The following is a 25,662-nucleotide window of genomic DNA, read 5'->3' as shown; positions in this document are numbered from 1 at the left end:
CTTCTAGCTTTAGCATATTTAATGCCTCTAACCTCTCCTTGCAGCTCTTGTCGTTCAGTTCTGGAAGCCATTTAGTTGCATATGTTTGCACCTTTTCCAGTTTGTTGATGTGCTGCTTAAGATATGGGCACCATATAACCACTCCATATTCCAACTGTGGTCTCACAAAGGTCATGAACAATTTCTTTAGTATTTCAACATCCATGTATTTAAAAGCAAGCAAGTAATTATCAAAAGAAGGACCAAACCGGGAAGGCTATGTAGCACCATCAAACGTGCGGAATAATCAGAGGGGGCTAAATATCACCAAGGATGCCAATACGAGAACAGAAACGCCCAAGGCGAACAATATCAAAAGTATCCGAGTCACCGAGAATTCTATCAAGGGACAAGCGATCGAGGGGGGACGGTCGGAAAACAAGACACACTCGTCCCGGAAGTCAGGACATTCAACAAGGATATGCACGACCGTAAGAGGGGACAATGCAATTTGGACAATAAGGAGCAGGGCAGCACTCATTTTAATAACCATGATTTAAGCGAGTATGGCCAATACACAACCTCACCAGAGCCGTTTCCCCGGTGGCAGCATCCGCACGCTCATTTAAAGACACACCAATATGGTTGGAAAACCAGAAAAACTCAATCAACTTAAATTTACCATGAATAAGAAACAGCCAATGCTGCATCTCGACAACCACTGGATGAAGCGGATTAAAGGGCCCCGAGAGCCATGAGGGCACTACGAGACTCAATGACAACTACAAAAAGTTTGACAACAAGAAAGCAGGAGACGAAGAACATAGAGAATAGCATAAAGTTCCGCTGTGAAGATGCTAGCCTTCGGGGGTAAGCGACACATATAAGTACTGCGAGTACTTATTACTTCGTAAGTAATAAGTAAGTTCTTCGTCTCTAAACACCTCTATGTGCTCTATGTTGTTCTCTGGAATTTTTAGTGTCTGTTTCTCTGAATATTTCATTTTGCACACATACACTTTGGAACTGTTCATTAAGTATGTCACACATTTTCTTATTCTCAGTGAATTTGTTTCCCATTTTCAATCTCTGAATTTTATCCCTAACCTGCAATTTGCTTTTAATGAATTTATAGATTAGGCCTAGTTTTGTTTTACATTTGTCTGCTATCCCATTCTCAAAATTTATTTCTGCTTCTCTTCTCACTGCCATGTAGTTGCATGTTGTACATAGTATATGTTGTAGCTGTAAGAGGGGCTTGTGTTTACAATAAACATGCTGTTAAGATGTGTTTCCTTCCCAGCTCAAATATAACAGAACATGTTGGTAGGTTCTGGAAAATTATTGGGCGAGAAATGTATGCAAAATTGAAATACAGTATAGGGATCATATGGCAAGAGTCAGATCACCAGTATTTTGGAAGAGTAGAGTAATATATTATATTAGAGAAAGGGTCAGGGTAAGGATGAGGACTTGAGAGTGCAGTATTGATCAAAAGAATGTTCAACGCCAGAAAGGCTATACTGAAGAAACTTCTGCTGTGGTCACTTCCTGATAGAGATCCCTGGAGGGTGTAAGGCATTGAGGCAAGGATATTATGAAAATAGGCTGCATAACCATAAATATGTTCCATAAACAGTATAATTATAATGGGGTGAATAATTTGGAGACACCATATTAATTTGTATTAAACAAGATTTTTATGCACAACCCTATTCAGACAGTCAGCATGGTACTATCAGAAACCTACCTGCAAAACATTTCCAGATTGCAAAGCAAACAAGATAAATTTAGTTGTAATTCCTTTCTCTGTTGTGGTATGTGCAGTGGCTTGTACTCCCATAGGCAAGATGTATGCCTGCCGCTCCAAGATTGGAGGAGTTGCACGACCCGCAAACGAAGAAAATGCCGTAGCATTTGCTTGACTCAAACCTTCAAATAGTTCCAGAGATGTCACCTGCAACAACAGAAATTGAAAATTTTAATTAATTTATTAGAAAGTTTCAACAGAAATCTTGTGTGCAAAAGGCTGGATTTTCCTTCTAAATTAATATACAGTACATCTATTGAAGATTTAATAACTACCAATAACTAGTTTTCATCATAGCCAATCAAGAGAGGTATTCCCACGATGGCAAACATCAGGATACAGTTTTGTAATGTGGGCTAAGTTCTTAATGATTAAAGGGTATGTAATGAAGACAGTGAATGTAATGAATTTAGGTTAGTGTAATGAGTACAGGAGGTTAAGGTGCTTATTTACTAGGCTCCCCCTCTCTTCCTAGCTATCTGAACTTGCTGCATTTAAATTATGAGAGACTCATATTTGGTTTTCAAGTCATTCCTGTTATTTTCAGTGCATTACACATGCTGAAAACCATTTCTTCATACAAGTATTTACATGCCTCTCTCTGGCTCATTTGTATTTCCACTTTCCACTAGTGTTTTATTTTCCCATTATTTAAATATGCTCTCCTTGACCACCTTGCTTATTCCCATCAATATTTTGCATTGTAGTTATCATAGCACCTCTGGTCCCTCTTTTTTTTTTTTTTTAACTTTCTGCTTGACCAAGACACTGTAACCTACCTACATAGATTACACCTCTTGGTTCAGCCATTTCTCTTGCTGTAAATCTCTAACTTTTCAATTTTTTTGTACTTCACTAGATACTGATTCCAGTTTAGTGATGCTGATTCTAGGACTGATCTGACATAAGCTGTACAAGTTTCTAGAGTGTTCTAATATAGGTATCATCCGAAAGCAAGTTTTCTATTCACGAAACTCATGATAACAGTTGAAGCTTGCAAGAAGAGTGCAGACACCCAGGCACCTGAACTTCTCCATTTACAAAACTTTACCCCTTCAAAGAAATGCATATTATACCTATCTTGCAAGCATTTGCATGACTAGGCACACCTGGTAAACGTATGGCTGTCTATGGATCTACACATTTCTAAGGAAATCAAGCACTTACAAGATTCCAGGTTGATATGTTTGTCATAACATTTCATGGTAATGATTTAGGTAGTTTTATATGGATATCAGCATTTAAAATTAGAGAAAAAATACCGAATAACAATTTACAATATAATACTATTGAAATTACTTTACCTCAAAACGTCGATATTTATCATTGAAGCAGGTGTACACAACCCAGTTTTCTGAATGGACAATATGAATTGGCCCAGATACTTTCTTGTGAGAGACAGATTCAATTACTGCCCCAGTAACTGTGTCCACAAGATACAAAGTCAATGTATCTGTAAGTAAATGAGAAGCTGTAAAACAAACATTGATAGCAGCATATTATAGACTGCTATACATTAGCTGAAATAGCCCCCCATAGAAGCAAAACAAAACATACAAAAACAAGGTCAAAATATAGTATAAAAAAAAAAAAAAAAAAAAAAAAAACAAGCCACCCAGTAGTGAGGTCACCCCCCCCCCCCCCCCAATTAACACTGACCACCACTGGGTGGAAGCACTGTAGGAGTGGCTGCATTCCAGCTCCCAAACCCCTCAGAGCTGAATGAAAACCTACTGATGCATGAGGCAGGGAGGGTGGGCCCAGGTAGCCACCAAAACTCCCTCCAAGGAAGTGTCATTTCATTACACACAACACTGGTTTTCTAGAGGGCCAAAAGATATCTCCCCGTTGCTAACTAATCATAGAGAATGCTAAAATGCAACCCACCAGGCAGAGAACAGAAGACCCAATCACTAATGGGAGAGGGCTGGATCAACAAATAACACAACCCGAAGCAGCCTGGATAGTTTGCGGGTAGCGATGGGCAGCCACAACCATACATAACAAATAATGCACCCCAGGCCGAATGAACCATGAATCAATAACCAAAGGACCCCCCCAGAAGCCAATCATCTCATTCTTAGCTAGAGTGTGGGATCAGGAGATGGCTCTGAGAAACTGGCCTTAAAGGAAGCCTCTCAACCAAAAACATATGAGGCCCTAACCTGAGAACCTGCCAATCAGCCAGTACATAACCTCCACTGCAAAAGCACCTCAACAAGGGGGGATGTTAGAAAATAGCCATAGCTGAAAGAACAATGCATAGCAGGTTTTGCAAAAATGAATAATAAGCTGTACAATACATAAATTTGGCTTTACAATATGTATACAGTATTAGGCTTTTCAGAATGTATAGCATACCAAATATATATTAGGTTGAATAATGCACAATATCATGAAACTACAATTAAGTGGTTTTCCCAAATCTTAAGCATACAAACCTAGGACATAAAGAGCAATATCATCATTTGCCAATTTTTATACAAATAATGTAAATATGATTATGACATCTTTATGGATGCAATGGAGTTAGAGTACACCTATGAACAATTTTCTGTTATTTTATAATTGATTTCCATGTAATATTGTGTACGAGACTTATGGGCATTGTCAAATCATAATTTAGTCTTTTCCACCCCATGTTTGAATTTATTTCTGGATGACATTGCCTGGCAGAACAGCAGCAAAGGAGAGGTTGCAAGATGCTTCCTTTGACTTGTGCCAGGAACAGGTTTATACACAATATAGGTGTATTCTGTATTAGATTATAGGCCTATGCACAGTACTGTATTCAATCACTTCTTTTGTCTATTTGCACACCAATCATTATTTAACACATTATATAAATTAAAGTGAATCTAAGGGACATAAAAACCATCCAAATTGATCATCCGGGTCCTCACCCCCTTCCCAGCTGCGTCAGCAAAAATGCATCTCATGTCTCAACGAGGCCAGTGATTCCACCACTCGGCAAGATGATAATTTTGATGATTGCCACACTTTAAGGAGTAGACAATCACATCAAACTTATTGAGGCCAATGCTCATTAGTTCAAAAATGTCTATAAAATTGAGTATTTAAATTTCAATTAAATTACAGTCACTTTCTTTACAGTGTGCATACAAGGTTTTACAAACTTTAACCTTTTCAATTTTTAAAGCACAATACATAACATATTTTGTAGTGTTCATATTAGGCTCTATACTGTACATATCCCATGTTATATTCACTGTACTTATTTTGTCCCCGGTAGTACAGTTGGGTTCGTTCTTGACTCACGATCGAGAATTCCGAGTTCAAATCCCGAGCGAGACAGAAATGGTTGGGCGCATTTTCTAATACCTAATACTCCTGTTTACCTAGCAGTAAGTAGGTAGCCAGGAATTAATCAGTTTGTTGTGGGGTTGCATCCTGAAGGGGGGGGGGGAGATCAATAATTCGACCTGGGGTGGTGGGGACCTTGATATAAGGGAAACGTATATAAATACACTCTGGCTGCCTCTTTCCTGACACAATGAATTATTATGTATAATAGGCTTATATTGTAATGAAATGACAGGTCTCAATTATTACACCAAATCATCTAAGTGAACAATCAAAACTCTAATTTTAAAAACAGAATTAATACATGTTTGTCCCATATTTCACTCACTTTTGTTAATGTGATCATAACCTTGCGTAGTCACAACAGCCAAGTTGGGGTTAACATACTTGTACAGCACTGAACGGTCTGCTAAAACTCGTCCAGGGGAATGTACTTTCTCATAGGCAAGCTTTCCATACACGCCTGTAATTGGTCCACCCCCTAACGAAACTGTCCACACTTCTGTAAGGGTCAGTGCCTGAAATTAAAAATGTATAATGCACACACTAAACTGAAGCCTTTCAGATTTAAATAAACAAATTTGGTGGTAAATTACATAAAACATGGCAGTAAATCAAGTGATGTGTTGGACTGTGCTCATGAGGTGCCAATCTTCTTATTGAGATGTTTTACCTCAGTTTTGATCTCCTCACTACGGAGATCTGTGTAATTCTAACTGTTGATTAATTCCATGTTGTCTGTGTCACATTCATGCGTTAAATATACGTGATCCCACAGAATACCGATGTGCTTGAATCCCTCGATTCAAAATAGTTATGCATAGGTCACTTGGAATTTCCTCTTGAATTTTAAGAAGTGCCACATTTATATTATTTTGTACACCCTAATTTTATAATAAGTAATAGTAAGGTTTTATTTTATACCATCACTTACAAGAAGGTTTCCAGTGGCCAAATTTGGTTTGTTGTGTAGAGGAATATATTAGAGGAAGCTCCAGATTTGGAAGATGCAACCTTGTACTAATATTATATTCACCATTCAAAAATGAAGTACACCACAAAATGCTTACCCCTGGCTGAGAAAATCTGAGTGAGTATCCAGTAAGGACACTGCTACCAGGATGAGTCAAGTGAAGAAAGATGGATTGTTTGTGTTCCAACACAACCTTTTCTCCGCTGGCTGGGAACATGCGGGGCACAAGTGACTTATCCACCAACATCAGAGGCTGAAAAGGCAAAACAATAATCATCCAAAAGTACTAAAATACTTTTTTTATTCAAGTTATTTTTTTATTTAAATCACTTTTTACTTTGAATTTTTCTTGTATACAAGATTTTTCACAAAGTAAGTTTTAATTACGTGTTAAATAATATTTTGGGGTTTATTTTGATTCAACTGAGAACTACCTGTTTAGTTTAAACTGAATATGTATACATCAATAGCATTACAATGTATTGTAATGTTTCCATACACAGTACACTACATTACATTAATGTGATAACATTACTGTAGTGTTAAAATTCTGAAATGGATCCTTCTCATACCTATATTATAATTTATACAGTAGAAGTGTTTGTGTTCTGTCCAAATGATGTACCAGAAAAGTACATGTATGATATAGTGCATTAACAGTTACCAATATTTGACTATGAACGGTTATTGATAATTGACACATAAAACAAAAGTGATAGTTTTGCCTGTGAATTGTCCTATTTCATATTATTTTGACCACTGACCTTGAGATATTGCTCATCTGCATGGTGCATAAGCAGTGCCTGACTCAGCTGATAACCCAGAGGAATAACATCCCCTCTGTCCCCTACGGCTGTACCAGAGATGGGGTTAAACACAACAAGGAGGCCTTCACCCGTCACCTAGAATAAACAATTACAGTACATTAATGCAAACATTAAAGTAACTACTCCATTACATACTGACTGAACCTTAAAAACTTAAATACTATTCATTTAGGTTAAAAAAAAAAGGCATTTCCTCATAATATTTTTTCCACTTAATTTTCTAGTACAGATCAGTACATTATCCTTTTTCACTCCATGGAATTTAATGTTTGGAGTCATATATATTAGTCATTGTAGGAGGCACTGGTGTTCAACCAATGCTTCTTACAACTGCTTCATATTTCTAAACAATATTATTAATGGAGGTTTCAAAAACAATGTATAATATTTAAAGGCAATTCAGTATTAGTACTGAATAGTCACGCTCATGAATAAATAAATGCTTTTTCTACAATTTATAGTTACTATGCTAAAAAATTTAAATATTGAAGAATATATTTGACGAGTAATACTGAACAGTAAGAGTTGACGCACCTTGTGCCTACCAACCACAACACACTGCGGTTGGTGTGGGAAGTGTGCCGAAGTACGCTGCGAGTAAAGCAAAAGTTTGCTACCCTGAAGTGGTGCTAGCTGAGCCCGGTAAATGCTCCACACCACGTCTCCATTCCAGCTGTCAACCCCCAATATCTGAGAGATTAAGAGTGAAGATAAACAACCACAGTTCTTAATGTAATTATCCAAAAAGTAATACAGCAAGCAAATATTTTAAGGAAAGATCACAAACTATGTTGTTGATAGAGTAAAGTATTGCCGATTTTCTGGGGAGCTGTTTATTGTCACAAGGTAAATAAATGGGAATCATTTAAACTTTCACTATGGCAACCCCCTTTTTTCAATTTTGTTCCCACATTGACTAAAATGGAGATTCAAAATTATCATTCGTTATTTTTGCTTATTTTATTTTTAGTAAGAAAATACCCACTTTTAATCTATAACAGTAAAAGTCTTTAGAAAAATGAAGTCGGTGAAAAAAAATTCTATTTTAATTTTCTAAAAAATCCTCCTAATATTATTAAAATGCATTCCGTGATCAAAAAAATAATAAGAATGTTGTTTACTTTGGCTATGGTGAAGCAAAGAAACCTTGCTATAACATCACAATTCACAAGCATTCATGGAATGCTCTGCCCATTGTTTATCACCAAACTGTGTGGGACAAGCAGCGCGGCTCCTGACGATGTTTGCCCGTTTCTTTTGGGCATTCCTGTTCGGTCTTAGGTTGTAATTTTCTACCAAATGGTATTGTTTTGGGACGCCTATCTTTCTGGGTGCCTAACCCTGGTCGATGGCAAACATGGAATACTCCCAAATACAAGGGGGAGTTTGACAAATTTGTTCATGTGTACAAGGGGGATTGCTTAGGCCGTTGCTCCCTGCGCCTCTCTGAGGGGGCCAGGTTCTGGCTCACGGTCCATGGTAGGCAGAACTCCGTTGACTGAAGCCCCAAACTAATATAGCGTACATCAGTCAAATAGCTCCAGGGAGCCGACGGAGCTCCCCAGAGAAAAAGAATTATATTATATACATACATACAGTATAAGGAAGGCTTGTGGGAGACATTCAGTGCAGTTTTCGGTCTACTAAATAAGGGTGCCATTTCATTCTGTCATCAATAAATAGTGGAACATACCAGGTCCAGGCACCAGTTTTGAAGGCTAGAAAGTCTAGTCAAGCATTATAGGATTGAAAACATTTTCTCTAAGCCCCAGGATCAAAAAAGAATTTGCAATGAACAACTATTTTTCTTCGAGTAACCAGAAATGCATTTTATAGTTAACATGTCAAATGGCTGAACCTCCCATACCAATATTGAGGAGTCTTCAGCATATGCCTCTCCACACCACGGAAAGACGAATTGGTTAATAATGATGTTTTATTTTAAATAAGCAATGCAGAGAATAAAGTAATAGAAAGCACTGCTATTCAATATTAATTATAAAATATGTGAAGATATGCCAAGCAGCTTCCAGAATTATACAAAAATGTAAAGCTCAAGTAAATCTGACAACACTGATATATAAGAAAACTTACTTTACCACTGCCTGTAGCTACCACTAGCAGTTTTCGAAGGTTTAGTTCATCTCGTTTAAGAGTGTGAAGAGATGCCTGGAAAGAATCTGAACTTCCAACCATGGAGCTAAACCAATGAGCAATTTGAGAACATTGGGTCTTGACTCGATGCACGAGGCTGCCAACCAAGCCTTATGAAAATAATAATAATTTATTATGTACAGAACTAAACCATTCCACAAAATTACAGAGATACTTTTACACATTTTTTTCCTCTAATACAGTACAATTAAAATTTTGTTTTCAACATTCATGTTATAAAACAGATGTTAAGTAAGCACTAAGTTAATTCATCCTAGACCCTATAATGAATGTTTGTTTTCATAAAATAAAGAATATTTTCACAACAAATATATTTAGCCATGTAATTTTAACGAAATGAATATATTAATTCATCTCTAAATAATATAGTCTACTGGAAACTTAAAACCATTATAACATACTAGTACATAACTCTCTTTAAACAATCTTTAGCATAATGCTACTCGCCTTAATAAAAGCTCGGAGCACATATCTTGTAAACTACAGTACTTACATTATATGATGACCAAACCACAGATCAGAAAATTAAGAAATTACAGTACATTTCGGTCCGGCCTGAACCATTATTAAGTCATGGAATAGAAGAAAGGAAGGGGCAAGGTATGAGAGTGAGACGAGATGAGGAGCAATTAGGAGAAAAAGGTAAGAATATCCTTCATCTTACGAAGGCATTAAAGGTATTCATTCCATTCATAGAATAGGATGATGGTAAGAATAAGAGGGAAGATAAGAATAAGAAAAGGGTGTAAGAATAAGAGACAGGTACAAAGCTTTAGTCAGATCACATTTGTGAAGAATGTTAGAGCATTTAAGTATGTACTATGAAAGGGAAGAGTGAACAGCAACAAAGCCAGAGCTAAGGTTCATGTTGGGCATGTTGCGTATCAGAGCCGATTCAACAACAAGACAGTGTCTGTAAAGAGTAGAGGCAGGAAAGATTACGTTAGAATACACACAGAAATTACAACAACGTGATATATCAAATAAATCCACAAGGGCCATGATGAGGGTTTGAACCTATGCACGGGATGTTCCCAGATGTGCCTTAGTCAACTGTACCATGACATGGAACCCTCATCATGGCTCTTGTGGATTTATTTATTTGATATATCACGTTATTGTGAGTTTTGTGTGTATCGAAGCAAAGGCGCAGAGGTAGAAGATTTGGCTGACAGAGCCCAAGTGCATGGGGAAATTGTGTGAAACCCCAATTGGACTTCGAAGAAGCTTCGGGATTCTAGTGAGGACAGTAGCACTTCAGGTTGCAATTATTTTGACCATATCGTGGTGCAGTTGATCAAGGCATATCTAGGAACATCCTGTGCATAGGTTCGAACCCTATCACGGCCATTGTGGATTTGTTCATTATTTTAGAAGACCAATCTATACAATATTAGTTCTTAACATGACAGAAGAGAGCATTGTTTGTGTCTGCAGACTTAACACTTGTGTTCCTTAAGTCTGTCATTGGTCTACTTCTAAAATAATTGTTCCTGCCTCTAGATTAGATTAGATTTAGATTAGATATTTTATTCAGGTAAAGGTATATACATTGAGTTACATACATAATGTTGGATTTAAAGATAGAGATAGTACATAAAATACCTAAAGCCACTAGTACGCATAGCGTTTCAGGCAAAACGCTGTGTGTTTTGTGGAGTCTCCACAAGGTGCCGACTTGTGTATCAGGGCCAATTCGACATGTCCAACAGCAACAAAGCCCTGGCTTTATTGCTGTTCACCATTTTCTTTCACAGTACATTTAAATGATCTAACCACCTTAACAAATGTGATCTGACATAAGCTTTGCCTCTATCTCTTATTCTTACCCCCTTATCATATTCTTATCTTTCCTCTTATTCTTACAGTACCTTCATACTATTCTATAAATGGGATTAATACCTTTCATTGTATTCTAAAAATAAGATGAAGGGTATTATTACCTTTCTTCTTATTCTTTCCTGCTCCTCACCTCTCTTTATTTGCCTGTTCCTTCCTCTTCTATTACACAACTTTATAATGGTCCAGGTTGAACCAAAATGTCAGTTTTTCTCCATTTTCGGATGTGTGGTTTAGTCAGCATATCTACAGCCACGTTATTGTGATTCATCTCTGCATACTTAAATTATATGACCCTATCAAATTATATTTCATGTCTCTACCAAGTTCCTGGCTCAAACCAAACAAAACTGCTGGAGCTGAATGTACACCAATGTTTTACCACGAGAAGTCTAGTCACCTAATTGGTTGTGTTATTTTCTAACTATGAGCACCAATATCTAACCAATTCCCACATCCCTTTATAAATGTGGAGGAAGGTACAAATGATGGCAACATCAGTACACCAGTTGTACCTCAGTATAAAACATCAATAAACACTTCTTAAGAAATGAGGATTTAATTTTAGCAAAGCAACTACACGATTCATGACCCCATGTCAGGTTTATATGAATTCTCCAGCAACAGTGACATCTCGTCACCTGTAATGCTAACTTCTATGGTCATGTCATGCACCTTATTACCATAAAAGCATAAGAAGAAACAATAAGGCAGGTAAGTCTAGTTTTTCTTATGCAAGATACAAAAGCTCAATGGCAAGTTTTATCAGAAATACAAATGGCAGTTACAAATACATAAAACAAATTGAGTAATTTGCATGTAATAAACTTACTTGACTCTTCATAAAATGTTGGTGCAGATGCTAAAGAAAATTACTTTTTAAATATTTGGAAAATACAAAATACAAAGTAAAAAGTACATACTGTATAAAAAATTATAAATATTTCTTTTAAATGTATATGTAATACTAAAGCAATGCAAAATTAACTTTTAACTAATTATTTTTATGCCGAGTTATCTAACATACAGTACTGAATGTACAAAAAAGCGAAACTTACCCAGAAGGAGCAAACATATAGTCAAATGAACTTAAATGAGCAAATAGACGAGATATTTTAGAGAAGTGCACGAGATTATGCAGGTCGCTCTAAGCTAAAATATTACTGCAAATATGAATTGACTAAACAATAATTTAACAAATTATTTGTAACTTGTACAGTGTACAGTATATTTTAATTTTAAGAACAATTCCTTTTAACCGTTTTGTATAAGCATAAATCTTACAAGATTTACTAAACTGAAGAGAGGAAGTTCTACCTGTTCGAGGAGGCAACTGTTCATGGTAGTTAATATTTGCTCCATCCACTGGAAGGTCCACTGCTTCAACTGCAATCACTGATGCCAATGCTTCTTCTCTGGACCACACAACTCCTGAAAATTTATGTTAATACTTTACTATAATCTAAAGTTAACATTTATTTATATAGATTGTTCAAATTTAAAATAAACAATTTGATTCACGTTCTAATTGACGACAATAGGATAAATAAGTACAGTGGTACCTCGGAATGCGAGTGTCCCTGTGTGCGAGTTTTTCGGAAGACGAGCAAGATTTACTCCAAAAATATGTCTCGGAAGGCGAGGGTTACCTCGGGACGCGAGTTTGTTGATACGTGTACAGGCCGACTGGCGCGTGGTGGCATGGCGATCGCGCCTCAGTTTACCAGTGTCTCGTGTCCAGTGACTATCCCACCTGAATTCTTCACAAGGATTTACAGTTTTTTATCGTTTTTTTGGCCATTTGAGCATAAAAGTTGTCATTATATATCTTGCCATGGGTCTCAAGAAAGCCATTGGTAAGGTTCAACCTAAGAAAATAGCTGTGAGTAGAGGCAGTAGAGGATGTCCCTTCTTGATTAAGAAAATGTGTGAAGTATGGGAAGAACTGCAAAGTTTTGTTGAAAAAACTCACCCAGATAAAGCTGTAGCAGGCCGTTGCATTGACCTTTTAAATGATAATGTGATGTCTTACTACAGACAAGTGTTAAAATGTAGGGAAAAACAAGTGTCATTAGACAAATTCTTAGTAAAACAAGCAAGTCCTAGTGTTATGCAGGCAAAATGTGCCAGAGTGTGCATACCAGTGAAGTCCTCTCTGCCTGATGTGATAATGGAAGGGGACTTCCCTTCCAAACAGTAACTCCTCTCTTCCTCCCACCTCCTCACCATCTTCCATACGCCTACAGCAATCAACAGCAAGGTAAGTAATAACTTGAACATAGTTTTGTAGGTTTATTTAGATGAATTAGGTATAAAAATTTAGTTTGATGTGGGGTTTTTGGGGTAGTCAGGAACGGATTAATTCATTTCCCTTTATTTCTTATGGGGAAATTAGCTTCGGAATGCGAGTTTTCGGAATACGAGGCGTCTCCAGGAACCAATTAAACTCTTAAACTGAGGTATGCCTGTAAGTTTTTTTTTATGAACACAGCAGTGTATTGCAGGTTAGAATTTGTTGGATTACAAAAATTTATTTACTCAAATTTAGCCGAGGGCTATCATCTAGATCTAGTGGCCTTAATGTAATTGAGAGCCAGCAGCTAGTCAAATGTCCCACCATAAATTCTGAGGATTTTTCCTAGCAAATTTTGAACCAAGGTACTGTCTTTGGATTTATGGGCATGGCAGGTGGGCAATTCCATTGGTTTATAATTCTATAGGTGAAAAAAATCCCTGTTTTGTTCAACACTGTAGTTTGTGTTAACTATATTGGACTTTTAAAGAAGTGGTCTGGATTAATATTTTTCAATTTGCTAAGATTTTTAAAGCCTAAAATCAGCCCTGCCATGTCTGGGTACAAAAGTTAACTTAGTTGTGGGATGATTTATTTTGTCGATCTGGCCTGAACTTTTTCAAGTACATATCTTTTGGCATGACTAGGGAAGTGGACGAGTGGAATGGGGGCTGCAAGAATAAACACAAATAGTTTAAAATGTTACAAGAATAGATTGGATAGGTACAGTATATGGATTAGTGCAGGTTAATTTAAATGAGACCTTCCTAGTGAGGGCCAAATGGCCTGTTGAACTGCTTTCTAATTCTCATGTTTCTGTGTGAAATTTTGTTTAAATTCAGATTTAACTAGTTGTTTGTCCTGCATGACTCGTCATTGTCAGGGGACCAGAAGTCTGTTCAGTTCATCAAGGTCCCCCCTGATCTTCCTTGGGATGCCATCCACAATAGCTGTCTAAGTAATGAGTAGTTATTTACTGCTAGGTGAATAGAGGCATTAGGTGTAACAAAACATGCCTTAGTATCTCCGTCCTGCACAAGAATCAAACCTAGGACCTTTTAGGTATGAATCAATTGCAGTGGGTCATACATGTAAAGGTAGTATTCCTATGAAAGAATAACAGTATGTTATGTACATGTTACTTTGTGTCCAAACAGATTAGTGTCCCATGGGACTACATTACAACGTACCCAAAATCATAAGAAGTGACGACAGGAAAGATGATCATAGGAAATATATAGTTTTTATTTTCCCAGTAAGGTTTCAATTTAGATCTTAGATCATTATCTCTAACATGAACCACCAAAAAATTTAACATCTGTATCCCTTTGAAAAGATTCCCATAAGATAATCTTCATAATTGTTTGCCACCTCAAAACTGAGCATCAAAAATCTTCATTCCTTTAGAGCATTCTTCTAGTACTACCCTTCTCCATTTCCTCTGGAGAATACTGAATTAGTGACTATTCCAATTATATTAGTTTCCACGATTACTATAACTTCTTTTGTGACATTTGTTTTAGTTCATTTTCTTGAATTTAAAAGTTTATCAGCACACCATACTCCTGTTATTAAGCACATGCCTCTTGCTAACATAAAATTAAAGGCAGCAATGTATCAACTTGTCTTGTGAATTATGCCCCTTAACTGAAATGATCTATTTATATTATGAGGTTATCTCGAGATGATTTCATGGCTTGGCGTCCCCACAGCCCGGTCCTCGACCAGGCCTCCTTTTTGTTGCACATCCCCAGGAAACAGCCTGTAGCAGCTGTCTAACTCCCAGGTACCTATTTACTGCTAGGTGAACACAGGCATCAGGGTGAAAAACTCTGCCCCTTTGCTTCTGCCTCCACAGGGGATCGAACCCGGACCCTTAGGACTATGAATCCCGAGTGCTGTCCACTCAGCTGTCAGGCCCCCCTCAGCTGAGCATAAGAGTTACAAAATAAAATTTGCAGGAGAATGAATTATTTTTCTGCTCATTATTGTTGATTTATATTCAACTTAGTTGAATAAGCTAATGTATATGTGCAGCAATGGTTATGATTTTTCCGAAGTGTTACCATAACAAAATAACAGTATGTAAGCTGAGAATTTTTACCAAGAATGGACAAAACTCAAATTACTGTACTGATGAAGAATTTATATTAAAATATACCACATCCATTTTAAGGCATCTAACAATTTTTTTGATATACCTGCACTGCTTATAAGGTGAAGTGCATGATCTGAACAGGTAACAAATGCACGAAGAGCCATGCCTCCATCTCGTCTCTCAAAGCGATAGACAGCAAGCGAAAGAATTGTGCCAGACTGGAATGGCAGCTCCACTACCACACCCTGCTCACCAAGCTCATTACCCGACTCTAACTCCACTGCCTCTATTGTCACCAACTGAAAAAAAATTAAATACAGTACATTTGCAAATACAATAAATAAAGTAGTAATTACATAAAGAAGGACCAGAGGTTTGCCATCACAGTAGTTCCCGAGATAAAGAAACGGTTACAAGGATAGGCTGAAAGAACTAAACATTAAAAGGCTAGAGAAATGAAGGTACCTGCAGTATGTAACAAAGTACTGTATTTGGACTAAAATATTAAAAAGGTGACCAGAGATTGGCTATTAGAAAGGTGCAGCACAAAGTTAAATCACAGGTGGAAACTAAAGGCCCAACTGATTCAAAACAAATAGAGGAAATTTCTTCATAATGAGTGGAACACAACATGGGAAAGAAAGTAGTGGGTGTTCACACCGTGCAAAAAATCAATATTTGTATAGCCAACCACCTAGATTCTACAACGAAGGAATGCAAAGCATCCACTTTTATGAAGGTATATATTGAGGATGAGGGGTAGAGGGGGGTATATACAGAGGATGAGGGGTAGAGGGGGGGTATATACAGAGGATGAGGGGTAGAGGGGGGATATATACAGAAGATGAGGGGTAGAGGGGGGGTATATACAGAGGATGAGGGGTAGAGGGGGGATATATACAGAGGATGAGGGGTAGAGGGGGGGTATATACAGAGGATGAGGGGTAGAGGGGGGGGTATATACAGAGGATGAGGGGTAGAGGGGGGGTATATACAGAGGATGAGGGGTAGAGGGGGGTATATACAGAGGATGAGGGGTAGAGGGGGGGGTATATACTGAGGACGAGGGGGTAGAGGGGGGGTATATACAGAGGATGAGGGGTAGAGGGGGGTATATACAGACGATGAGGGGTCCAGAACAAGGCAGAGTACAGTACTGGGATTAATCTCTAGAAGCATTAACAATAAAACACTTATTCTTTAGCTGCATTCTTGCTTTTGTTCAGTACTGAATTTGGACATAATGGAAACGGTGTTTCCATTATGTCCAAATTCCATTATTTGGGGCATTTATAATGGCATTTCCATTATTAACATTGCAAAGACAACCTAACTAAACCTTCCTAGGCCTAATATTGTACACGCTATCCGAGGCCTAATATAGTACATGTGTGTGCTATACTATGCCTAGGAATATTTAAGTTTTTTTTTAGCTTCTTTATTTTTTGGACTCTATAACGTGAATGCTGTAGTACCAAATTCTATCTACAGTAATTGCTTAGTATGTCTTAGTATATTTATACTATGGTGCACATAGTTCCAAAAACAATCTAAACAAAAGGATGGGTTATCTTGTTAGGCCCAGTTTAGATTATGCAGTTCAATTTTGGTCAACACACTATAGAACGTACATTAATTTCATGGAACCCATTCAGTGATGATAAAAGTTAATCATTGTAATGAAGTCCAGATTGTTAAGGTTGCACTGTGCTTAACTAATTATATATGCCCTGTATTTCAATTTTAAGTATCCTCTCTTGAACACCCTCTAAACTAACACACATCCCTATACAGTACAGTATCTCTGGGGGGAATATGCAACTGCCTGCTTCTGCACTCACCATTCTTTAGTATAGCATAATTAATACAGTTCATCTACATGCTACACCACCTGGTCAGCAGAAACAAAATGGCATCTCACCCGTCCTGTCTGCGTTATGGTATACAAAACTCCCTCTGTTATGGAAGAAGCCTTCGTCCCAGTTAGCTCCAATACAAGATGAAGTCCATCCTCATGAATATGGACTAGTTTCCTAGTCCCAGCCACCTGAAAAAAATTAAGACAAAAGTTCTAATCACGATCAAGTTAAACGAATAGCAATTTGCAAAATTGCTGTTGGAAATACTAGGGTTCCAAACAGAATTTTCATTAATTAAATGACTTTTGTTTTGGCATATAGTACTAGAAATAAATGTCGCAAAAATTTAATTATACACAGGTATACAGTATACAAATATAAATTTAACATATTAATACTAATAAGTGAATAATGTAAGTAGTGTTATGTAGTAGTGTAATGTAAGTAATAAATAATGAAACGCACATCATTCACACACACATGCACATGTGGGTGCAGCAAACAGTTCAAGACTTGGTCTTGGCCCCTTCAGTATTTGTAATCTGTTAATGATCAATATGAAAAGGCGAGTTCGTATATGTTAGCAATTGCAAATGCAAAATTATTAGTACAAACTGACAAAAACTAGAAAAAACTACAGAAAGACCTTGACAAACTCCTGGAGTGGGCAGACAAATATCTGCTGGAATTCAACCCCAACAAGTATAAAGTAATACAAATTCAAAGGGAGAAAAGGATCCCAGGAATTAACCACCACCACAATAGGTAGGCAGCTATAGGTATCAGAATGTGCAGGTACTAAAAAAGCCTAAAGAAACAGGCCACAGCAGGCTCAGGCCACTGCAACAATTGCCGCAAGAAATAGAAGGACCATAGGGAAGGGGGGAGAAGAGGGTAATGACCATCCAAATTATAAAAATGGGTCAGGCACACTAGAGGGTGGGACTGAACCCCTTGCCTCTAAAGTAGACAATTCACACTATAATGATCCTACCCGTTGCTGTGAACCCAACTGTAAATGTTCCAAGCCTCTCAAGACCCCTGCTCAGTGATCTCTAAAATGTTCATATTCATTTTACCTTTCATGTTATTTTTTGGGTTATAGTGTAACTATACTGTAACTTGTGAAAATGTTTACGAATTAATTTTCTAGAGTATAGATGCAACAAAAATTATATAAGGATAATAGATTATGCTTGAGTATACAAAATAAAATTAAAAACAGTATAGAATGCAATGGAATGCCTCTTTCTGGTTGGATCTAGGACCTGAAGGCAGCTCACTGTTGTGACTCGTGTCACACGAGTCTCCATTGTCTACTAAAGACCAGAGCCAGAACCTGGTTCCCCTCACAGAGGCAAGGAGCAGAAGAGTGTTAAGATTACCCTCACCAAGGAAAATCCAGAAAGTGAAGCTAAACAAACAACAAGTTTGTATAAAATAAAGCACAAGTATGAAATAAAACAGATCTGGACAAAATAAGTGTATGGAGCACCACTTGGCAAATGGAATTTTATGTGAATAAATGTCATATTATGGAATGTGGAACAGAAGAAAAGAGACCCCCACACAAACCTACAAATTATGTGGAAACACTTTAAAAAAATTCTTAGAGAAAGATCTAGGGGTAGGCCCACAGAACTCCATACACGTGACTGATGCCAAAGTCTGACATTAGCATATCAGCCTAGTAAGCTCCGGGGAGCCAAAGGGGCTCCCCCAGAAAAAAAATAAGATTGAAAAAATCTGAAAAAAGAACATATGTCAAAAAGGTTTGTTCAGTGTGTCAGGTAAGCTGCTCCATTTTCTATGAAAAAATAAAAAAATTGAATATCATATTGATGTTTTTCAGTGGTGGAATGGATTAATTTTATTTTCATTATTGTAAATGGAGAAACTCGTTTCGCAAGATGAGCATTTCACATGACAAGCTCAGTGCTGGAATGGATTAAATTTGTTAACCGAGGCACTACTAATTACATGTACAGTGTTGTGGTTGCTATACATGTATTATAATATAACCAAAATACTATAGACTTTCAAATAATACTATTACTGTACCTGAATAACTAAATGACTAGTAGATCCAGGGACCTTCTGCAGAGTAACTTGAGAATTAGCTCCAGGATCCTCCAAACCAATTGAAGCCAGAGGCTGAGACAAGAAGGCTGGTGAAGCAGCAGTCAATGGCAGGGTGAACACCAAATTTAAAGACAACTCCAAACATACTAGTGTCTTGTCTATGGATGAGCATCTAAAAACAAAATTTAGAGCATATATTATAAATGACAATATCTTCTCATTAACCAATGCAAATTTTAAACAATACATAAACACCAGCGTTGAATGTAATGAAATGTCATTTTCTGGGCAAGTCCCAGAAAATGTCTCTGGTGCATGTGTAGGGACCCACAGCCTCGGAGAAGAAAATAAAGTACTTGGAGAAGACCTTTATACAGTATACATATATGTATATATACTGTACTGTATATAATTAAGAAGTTAAGGACTTTTTGCCGGTTCAACTGACCCAACACTAAGCAATCTTGAAATTGCCAAGGAACATTAATGAAGTGCTGAGCCACAAGCATTCTGTCCCACTTCTCTCCTTTCCCCACATAAGGCCTTGGCCATTTTTCATGTTCAGAGGTCTTATGCTAGGCAGTGCATGAATGGCTGGGTTGGATGGCTGAGGTCTTGGGTGGCTGAAGCTACCATCTTTGGCAAGCAAGCATTGTTAACCAACTGGTCATCTTAGCTAAAATGGGTTGTCTATGCAGTTACTTGTTTTGGAGAGCCCTCCCATTATTCTTGTATTTCAGATTTGGTAGCTTCCAAGTACGTAGCCCCTGGGAGCTACTGCGTGGTCCTCCCCAAAAATATACAAAACAAGATGCAATAAATATGAGCCATATGATTTTAGATAAAAAATTTGATATAAAAAGACCTTACTTGGTATTCTCATTTAACCAGGGTGCCACAATTGTTTCGTGGTCCAGGGCTGCACCAGATGATCGGTCAAATGTTGTCACCATTACAGATCCAGCAATGAGCTCAGCCAAGACTACCTCACTATCAGTAAGACTTACTGCTCGCTGAAAAACACTGAAAAACAACGTTACAGTATTTATATTTTACAATTACTGTATAATAAAAATATATTAAATATGTTGAACCTATATCAAGATTATATCAAATTTAATTTTATTATCTTGCTGTACAATTTTCATCAAAATCCAACTTACCCAGCTGCTGGGGAATGGTCTAATTGTATTTCTATATTGAGTGCTGCAGAGATTGCATCCCAGGTTCGCAAAAGATTACCTGCCACGGTTATCACTTGTGGTCCTTCACTAGCTAGTAGATCCACCTTTCCCGAGTCTGAAGTCTCCATAACATGACGCCATGCTATGTCACCTTTCAACGAAAACCAATATCGAATGTAGTGAAATGCCTCTTTTTGGTAGAGCTCTGGTGGCGCCCCCTGAAGCTATCTCACAGAGAGTGCTCCTAGATCACATCAATTACAGGAGTTTTGTTTGGCCTGAAGGAAACCAGAGCCAGAACCTGGCCTTTGCAAAGAGCGAGTGACATTCCACCACCTCACTGGGAAAGCATCCAGGAAATCAGGGAAGCATTATAGATAACTGTAAGGTTCACAGAGATGGAAGAGTTGAAACTACCAAATAACTTAAACAATACAACAAACTATCAAAACCATGTGAAACAAGCTCGAACCACCACCAGGCAATCTGATCGAGGGATAGAAAAAGGTAAACAAGCGTCAAGCCACTTCATAATGCCGCCTCGAAGACTGATGTAGGTGGGACACTAATAACCAAGCCACCTGCGTGCTACACAAATGAATGTAGATTCATGTAAACAATACTGCCACAAATACAAAAGGAGGCCAAACTAGCATGGTAAATCACCAGGCCAATCCATTGAAAGAAGAAGAGCCATGGTAAAATGCCCAGTTTCAGACAGCAGGCAAGAAGCACCAGAAACTAGGGCTGAGCCAGCTACCAAGAAGCCAGAAGGATCATCCTCCCTGAGAATGACTCTGGTCTGGAAAGGACCTGGCACAACCAAGTGTATGAACCTCGACCAGTCCAGTCAAAAAGCATCCACCATGAGCGACTCGTAATCGGGAACCAGAATCACATATGATGGGGGGGGGGGGTTTCAGTTCCATGTCAACGGAAGAAGATGACCTCTGGAAGACTCAATATCTCTTGGACCTAAAGGAAGGATGCATAGTCAATGGTTCACTCTGTGGAGCTGGGACAGTAACAAGATAACCCATCCAAGAAAAAGTTGGACAGGCCCGACAAACTGCATGAAGAACCAACCTCCAAGAACCCAGAAGATGAGCTACACATAGCATCCAGCCCCATGGGAAATGGAATTGAAGTAAATCCTATGGTGATGACAAAGAACTACCAGGGAACAATCAGAGAAAGCAGAAGCCTATTCAAAGAAGTGCCGGGCCCTGCCACTTCCAATGGTGACCCAGGACCACTACAACAGTGTTGAAGACACTGTTTTAGTTGGCAGAGGGGAAGGGGCAGGCTCAGGGGCCACCTGGTGGCAGTTATTAGTATTAATGAGTTTGAGCTTGTTTCAAGTGTTTCAATTGTTTCTTTTGCATTGTATGGGAATTGTTTAGCAGTTTTGAGGTTTTGGTCTCTGTGAAATTTACTGCTGTCTGTAGTGCCTCACTGAATTTATGAGTCTTCCCAATGGGGTGGCATAATGTTATTCGCTCTCTGCTTCTCTGAGAGGAGGCCAGGTTCTGGTTTTAGTCCCATAAGCCAAACAGTCTTCTGCAATTCATGTGACATTAACAGAGCAATCTCATCAAAATAGCTTCAGAGAGCCACTGGGTGCCCCCCCCTCCACAAGTTATATACAACTATGAAAACATTTTCACCTACAACAAAAAAAAAACAGTGTTGAATGTAATGAAACGCCATTTTCTGGGTGAGACCCGGAGGCTCCCTAGAGCTTACTAGGCTGATATGCTAATGTCAAACTTTGGCATCAGTCATGTGTATGGAGTTCTGTGGGCCTACCGGGAAACACGAGCCAGAACCTGGCCCCCTCAGAGAGGCAAGGAGAGCAATGGCCTATAGAACCCCCCCCCCCCCCCGTGTGGTTGGAAGCATTCTATGTCTGCCATCGACCGGGTCAAGCACCCAGAAAGGTAAGCATCCCAAAACAAACCCTTGTTTTTTTATACAAATTATGTAAATCTATAACCATATTTTACACTTATATGGGCATAATGGAGTTAATTTTTGTCATGAGTCCGAGTTATCATTTTTAATTGCTTATTATCAATGATGTTATCTTTTAAAATTCAGTCCCGGAAGATGTAACCAGGCTTCAGAGAGACAGTCCATAAAATGTTAAGGTAAGAGTTAGGCTCAGGGTCGGGCACAAGACCCTATGGTTATTCACAGTTCTGAAAAATGCCCTTGAAAATAATAATTGTAAACAACACGTAATTCCTTACCATTTTTAGTTGAAAGAGCAGCCAATACATTTTGTGCAGTGGCCACAATAATTCGCCGTGCAGGCATGCTGGACTCATCAAACACAGCATGCTCAACAACACCGACATATTGTTGAACCCTGAAAGTTCATGAAAATTCAACATTTAATAATTTCATAATACAAGAGGACCATTAATTCTTACAAAAATAAATACAGGTAGCCTCAGGACAACGAATCTATGTAGTCTCTATGACACCCCATGGGATATAGTTAGGCATGGTCAAATTGTTTGCAGACATTTAATGCACTGCTCACTCTGAAAAAAAAAGTATTAGTAAATAAGTATTAGTATTGGTGCAAATACATAGTAAAATGTGCCAAGTTTACGTAGTTCTTCAATGAACTAACTGGGGGATAGGCAGTTGAAAACGTATACAAGCATTTTGCACATAATAGTATAATTGTTAAAACTGTATACTGTATATACAATACAATAGTTTTATTCAAAAGAATGTGTGTACATGTACAAAGAACACAGGAGTAATATACAAATTGTGGGGACAGGAATTACACAATCTATGAAGCCACTATTATGCAAAGCATTTTGCACAAAAACATAAAATAGACAAATTTTTTACAAAGGTGTGAGGGGGAGAGTGTGAGGGGGGAGGGAGGGAATTATCAGGGGGAAAGCACCAAGCCATATTGACTGTATAGCACTTGGAAGGGGTCTGGATAAGAATTTGGGGTGGGACAGGGGGGATGAGGAAGGAATGGTGCCCAACCACTTGGACGGTCGGGAATTGAATGCTGACCTACACGAAGTGAGACCGTCGCTTTACTGTTCAGCCCAAGTGGTTAGGCAAGTGTGAGGGGGGGGGGGGGGGGAAATAACAAATGAATGAAAAAAATGACATTTAAGGATAACAGGCACAGATTATAACAATATGATGTCAATAGTTGTAGCATATTTACATTAATAACAAAATGGAAATACATGGTGTAGTTTAGAAAAGCAACTGCACTCTCTCATAACATTTTGTTCAGAACATAACAGAGTAATATGTTAATGTAATGGGGGTCAATGGGGCCAACACTAACAATGAACCAGGAACATAAGGACACGAGTAAACACTTTAACAAAGAAACAAGAAATTAGATGACAAATGCAGAAAGTACATAATAATAGGTAAATAAAAAAGAAAAAAACAAGAATAACACAAAAATAACTGATAAGGGAAAATGAGTGAAATTAGTTACATGGTATTGATTATAAGATATTAATTACACGATATAAAGTAAATACGTCTTGGTCTCTCTATTAAACTGGTTTCGACCGTCGTCGCCCCTAAATCAACATAACATATTAAACTGGTTAAGAGATGTACAGCTTTTGATAACATTTGGGAGATTGTATTCACCTGGGCTCTGGGAGACTCAAACTGTGGACCCCAGGCTTGTGAGACCAAAGCTCTATCGACCGCGCTATGGAGTAGTCTTAACAAGGAAAGTTTCCAGAAGCAGCATCCTTATTTATTTATTTTATTTTATTTATTTATATACAAGAAGGTAAATTGGGTTTGTGAGAATACATAGCATTGTACAGTAATTGCACTCTTGTAAAGCCACTAGTACGCGCAGAGTTTCAGGCAGGTCCTTAATCTAACAGATAATTTTAAGTAGGTAAATTCTATCAGAATTAATAAAATGATAAATACATTGCAAGAAAAAAAATGAGATGAGAGAGATTAGTAAGTATATTAAAGCACATTGGTATATTAAAGCTCTGATTGATTACATTGACAGCTTGATTGGTAATTTAAACAAGATAATAGACACCATACAGCAGATTGACTACATATAAGAAGACAGCAATGATAAAGATGTTCAGATTGGGTACATAAAGATTGTGAGATTGGGTAGCAATAGATACAGTGCAGTTTTAAAGCAAAAGGTAAAAAACTATGAAGACGAAATTATCCTGTTGCCAAACTGGAATTTGTTAACATTTGGGAGGTCAATGGTTTTCCACGTCCAACTAATGATCTTCTCCAGGATACAATCCGCAACAGTGGCTTAACGACACGGCACCTACTTACTGCTAGGTGAACAGAGGAAACAGGAATAAGGAAACGTGCCTAACCATCTCCATCCCAGCAACACAAGACCCGGTCTCAGGAACCTGTACACTTTACCTACCCTCATTACATTGAGCCGTGCTACGCAATAGCAGAATGATGTCTTACCAGTCAAACTTGCCTATCTGGTCTTCATAGAGGCCGTAGGTAGAGCCTAGACCAGTAAGTAAGAGTATAACACAGGTGAGCGTCCACCGGCCTGCCATGGTTGCTGTCAACAGGACGTCATCTGCTCTCTACTATCTCCGGCTCACATACTCCACCTCATTAACACATATTTCTTCCTACAACTTCTTCCAGTGAGCTGTGTAAATGAAATAAAATTAACATTATGCTGACATTATTATGAAAAATTCATATATCAAGATTTAGAAATATACCGAAAAAATTCAACTATATATAGAAATTGATACGGATTTTATGTACATCGACCTGTGTCGGCTGTTATTTTTAGGAAAATAAATATTCAGCAGTCTTACATTTTTGCTCCGTACGATATCAGAAACACACATTGGAGTACTTAGACAACGATTAATAAATTATCCTGTCCTAGAACAGAGAGGTATGAGTTACGAGGAAGGACTTTTTTTTTATTTAGCTAAATTAGGTATACACAGCAATGTGCTGCTATCCTATTCTATATGAGATATTTTTTACACAGTGTAGATAAAGAACTAGCTGTAGGTTCAACTATTATTCCCATCTCACAGGATGGTTACTCATACATGGAATTAGGGGGAGATAATACCAGCCTTAATATAAAAACAAACCAGCTCTGACTAAACACGCTGGGCTATAAGTTTATCCAATATTCCCATCTCATCCAAAATTTGCTTACTGTAGGTAAT

At 37.9% G+C, this 25,662-nt stretch overlaps 1 protein-coding gene across 2 annotated transcripts in view; it reads right to left on the bottom strand.

Annotated features, from left to right (window-relative positions):
• Positions 1-25,081, bottom strand: part of EMC1 (ER membrane protein complex subunit 1) — a 30,764-nt gene extending 5,683 nt beyond the window's left edge. The window contains exons 1-16 of one of the 2 annotated variants that reach the window (XM_069332456.1): positions 24,923-25,081; positions 22,696-22,814; positions 20,423-20,594; positions 20,130-20,282; positions 19,239-19,431; positions 17,240-17,365; positions 15,422-15,617; positions 12,490-12,687; positions 12,245-12,358; positions 9,008-9,177; positions 7,448-7,603; positions 6,851-6,988; positions 6,184-6,339; positions 5,442-5,631; positions 3,094-3,242; positions 1,730-1,936 (exon numbers count right to left, since the gene is read on the bottom strand). In XM_069332456.1, coding sequence (XP_069188557.1) covers positions 1,730-1,936; positions 3,094-3,242; positions 5,442-5,631; positions 6,184-6,339; positions 6,851-6,988; positions 7,448-7,603; positions 9,008-9,177; positions 12,245-12,358; positions 12,490-12,687; positions 15,422-15,617; positions 17,240-17,365; positions 19,239-19,431; positions 20,130-20,282; positions 20,423-20,594; positions 22,696-22,814; positions 24,923-25,020 — 2,535 coding nt within the window. In that variant the 5' untranslated portion in view covers positions 25,021-25,081. The remainder of the gene's footprint in view (positions 1-1,729; positions 1,937-3,093; positions 3,243-5,441; positions 5,632-6,183; positions 6,340-6,850; positions 6,989-7,447; positions 7,604-9,007; positions 9,178-12,244; positions 12,359-12,489; positions 12,688-15,421; positions 15,618-17,239; positions 17,366-19,238; positions 19,432-20,129; positions 20,283-20,422; positions 20,595-22,695; positions 22,815-24,922) is intronic. The other variant, XM_045749137.2, reaches the window with a different exon arrangement.
• Between the last annotated feature and the right edge of the window lie 581 nt (positions 25,082-25,662).

Source organism: Procambarus clarkii, chromosome 27 (assembly GCF_040958095.1).
Source record: "Procambarus clarkii isolate CNS0578487 chromosome 27, FALCON_Pclarkii_2.0, whole genome shotgun sequence".
NCBI classification, from domain to species: Eukaryota; Metazoa; Arthropoda; class Malacostraca; order Decapoda; family Cambaridae; genus Procambarus; species Procambarus clarkii.
The sequence above is the reverse complement of the archived record's forward strand: the minus strand, read 5'-3'. Positions and strand labels throughout refer to the sequence as shown.